This window comes from Pseudomyrmex gracilis, unplaced genomic scaffold (genome assembly GCF_002006095.1).
Source record: "Pseudomyrmex gracilis isolate BER0280 unplaced genomic scaffold, ASM200609v1 scaffold_5305, whole genome shotgun sequence".
In the NCBI taxonomy this organism is placed as follows: Eukaryota; Metazoa; Arthropoda; class Insecta; order Hymenoptera; family Formicidae; genus Pseudomyrmex; species Pseudomyrmex gracilis.
Window position 1 is genome coordinate 1 of NW_018025889.1, and position 1858 is coordinate 1858.

The following is a 1858-nucleotide window of genomic DNA, read 5'->3' on the forward strand; positions in this document are numbered from 1 at the left end:
ACGGTAAGGTGTCGGTCGATCCATGGATGATGTACCGCTTGTCGTCGTGCGGACTCAGAGCGAGCTTCCGTTCCGACATGGTGAACACCTCGTGCAACTGAGATCGTATGCACGACTGCTGTCGCGTCAGTTCGGTTGCGTTCCGCAAACATTGCACGTAGTCGTCGAAGGTGATCCTTCTCGCAACGACGCTTCTCTGCACACCTTTCACTTTCTTCGTGCACTTGCTGTCGCCCATTCGAGTCGCGTACATCTTCGTGCGCAAACCCACAAACTCCGTCATAACAGCTCCGTTGTTCTCATCCTTCATAAGTCCCGGTACCTTCTTGTTTGCGCGAGGCATGTTGTATGAATTGTCCGCTGGATAGTCGCTCGTATCGAAGCGAGCGATATCGCGCTTCATATCCTCGTACACATCCTCGCACTTTATGTGGTATATCAAACTGTCGGTATCGGTGTAGAGGATCTTGCAGTCGTAACCGTACAACNGTGCCATGTGGTTGTAATGGAATTCATACAGACAGGTCTTCGATATGTCGAGTATGCACATGCCAACGTACAACGGTTTGTTGAATAAAACTTTCAGACGACGCAGTTCTATGGCTACTAAATCTTCAGTGAACACGCTGCGGCTGTGGAAGTTTGGTTTTGCAATTAGCGCCTCCGCACCGCATCGTCCTTCCCATTTTGTAACGAGTCGTACGTCGGTGTACTTGCGCACGTTTTCCATTGTCTTGCCGAACACCGCATTGTTCATAAGTTTATAAAGATTTTTTGCAAACTCGTTGGTGGCGTTCGCGCGGAATCGGGTATTCAGTTCGATGTATCCGCGCAGCCATGGCGATTGCGAGAACCGCAGTACTCGATGTATTCGCGTCAGGCGAAGCCCGTATCGCAGACACTGCTGCAGGTTGAGGTAATGAATCACGTATTGCTTCTTGTTGAACACTGTGGCGAGCAGTTTGACGTGATTCTTTCCATGTTTACCAGGCGGCTCCTCACGCGTCGAACAAAAAGGCAGGTCTCTGTGTGCGTCGTGCAGTTCTTTCGGATACGTTAGATCGACTTCGAGTATGTAGCCAACGTTGCTGTCGGCGGCTACCGTTGTCACATCAAACTCGTACGCGTTCTCCACCCACGCAAAGTTACCATATAGAAGGTTGACACTTCGCCCATCCGTAGAGATTGTTAACGTCGTAGTACATCAGATACGACGTCGGTTCGGATGGATCGTACGATTGCGCATACCTGTTGTTGGCGCGGGCGTATCTGTTTGAACATTGACTCAGACCGCCGCGTATGCCGCGTTCCACGAACATCACCATGTCGATGTCAGTCAACAGCTCGAACGTCACACGAGTGTGCTTCAACATAGCGTCCCATGTATATCCCGGCAGCGTGTAGTAGTGCGCGGGATCCAGTCCGTAACTCGCGAGGCATTCACGACGGAAGTTTTCAAACACATCGGCAAGCAAAAGTACGTCTGTCTTCAGATATAGGTCGCTGTAAAATCCCAAATTGTCAATGTTGAATTGTTGCCAGACGTGCGTCGCGTGCGCGTACTCGTTCTCCGTCACAGTCTCACCGGTCAGCGAACTGTAAAACGCCTCGCGCGGTGGCAAACTTGTTTCCAACAATTTGTCGACGCTGTCCACATATTCGTATGAAAACACACCTTCTCGCGTGAGCAGTTTGAAGTCCTTGGTGGAGAGATCGTTGAATTCCGTTCGAGTCACTCGCAGTTCGCTCTTGTCGAGATAGGACGCGAGCTTTTCTAAGCTTGTGCTCAGAAATTTGTACGAATCGATGAACCGCAGTTGCACGCACTTCTGATTGTCTTCATCACGAGTACTGCTCA

The 1858-nt window shown here is 50.4% G+C and overlaps 1 protein-coding gene across 1 annotated transcript; it reads right to left on the reverse strand.

Annotated features, from left to right (window-relative positions):
• Positions 1-35: 35 nt before the first annotated feature.
• LOC109863478 lies at positions 36-1774 on the reverse strand (the record flags this gene model as incomplete). The annotated part of the gene is made up of 2 exons (XM_020443742.1): positions 36-1166; positions 1249-1774. Coding segments are annotated over 2 exons (1657 nt in total), but the record flags the coding sequence as incomplete, so codon positions are not given.
• Between the last annotated feature and the right edge of the window lie 84 nt (positions 1775-1858).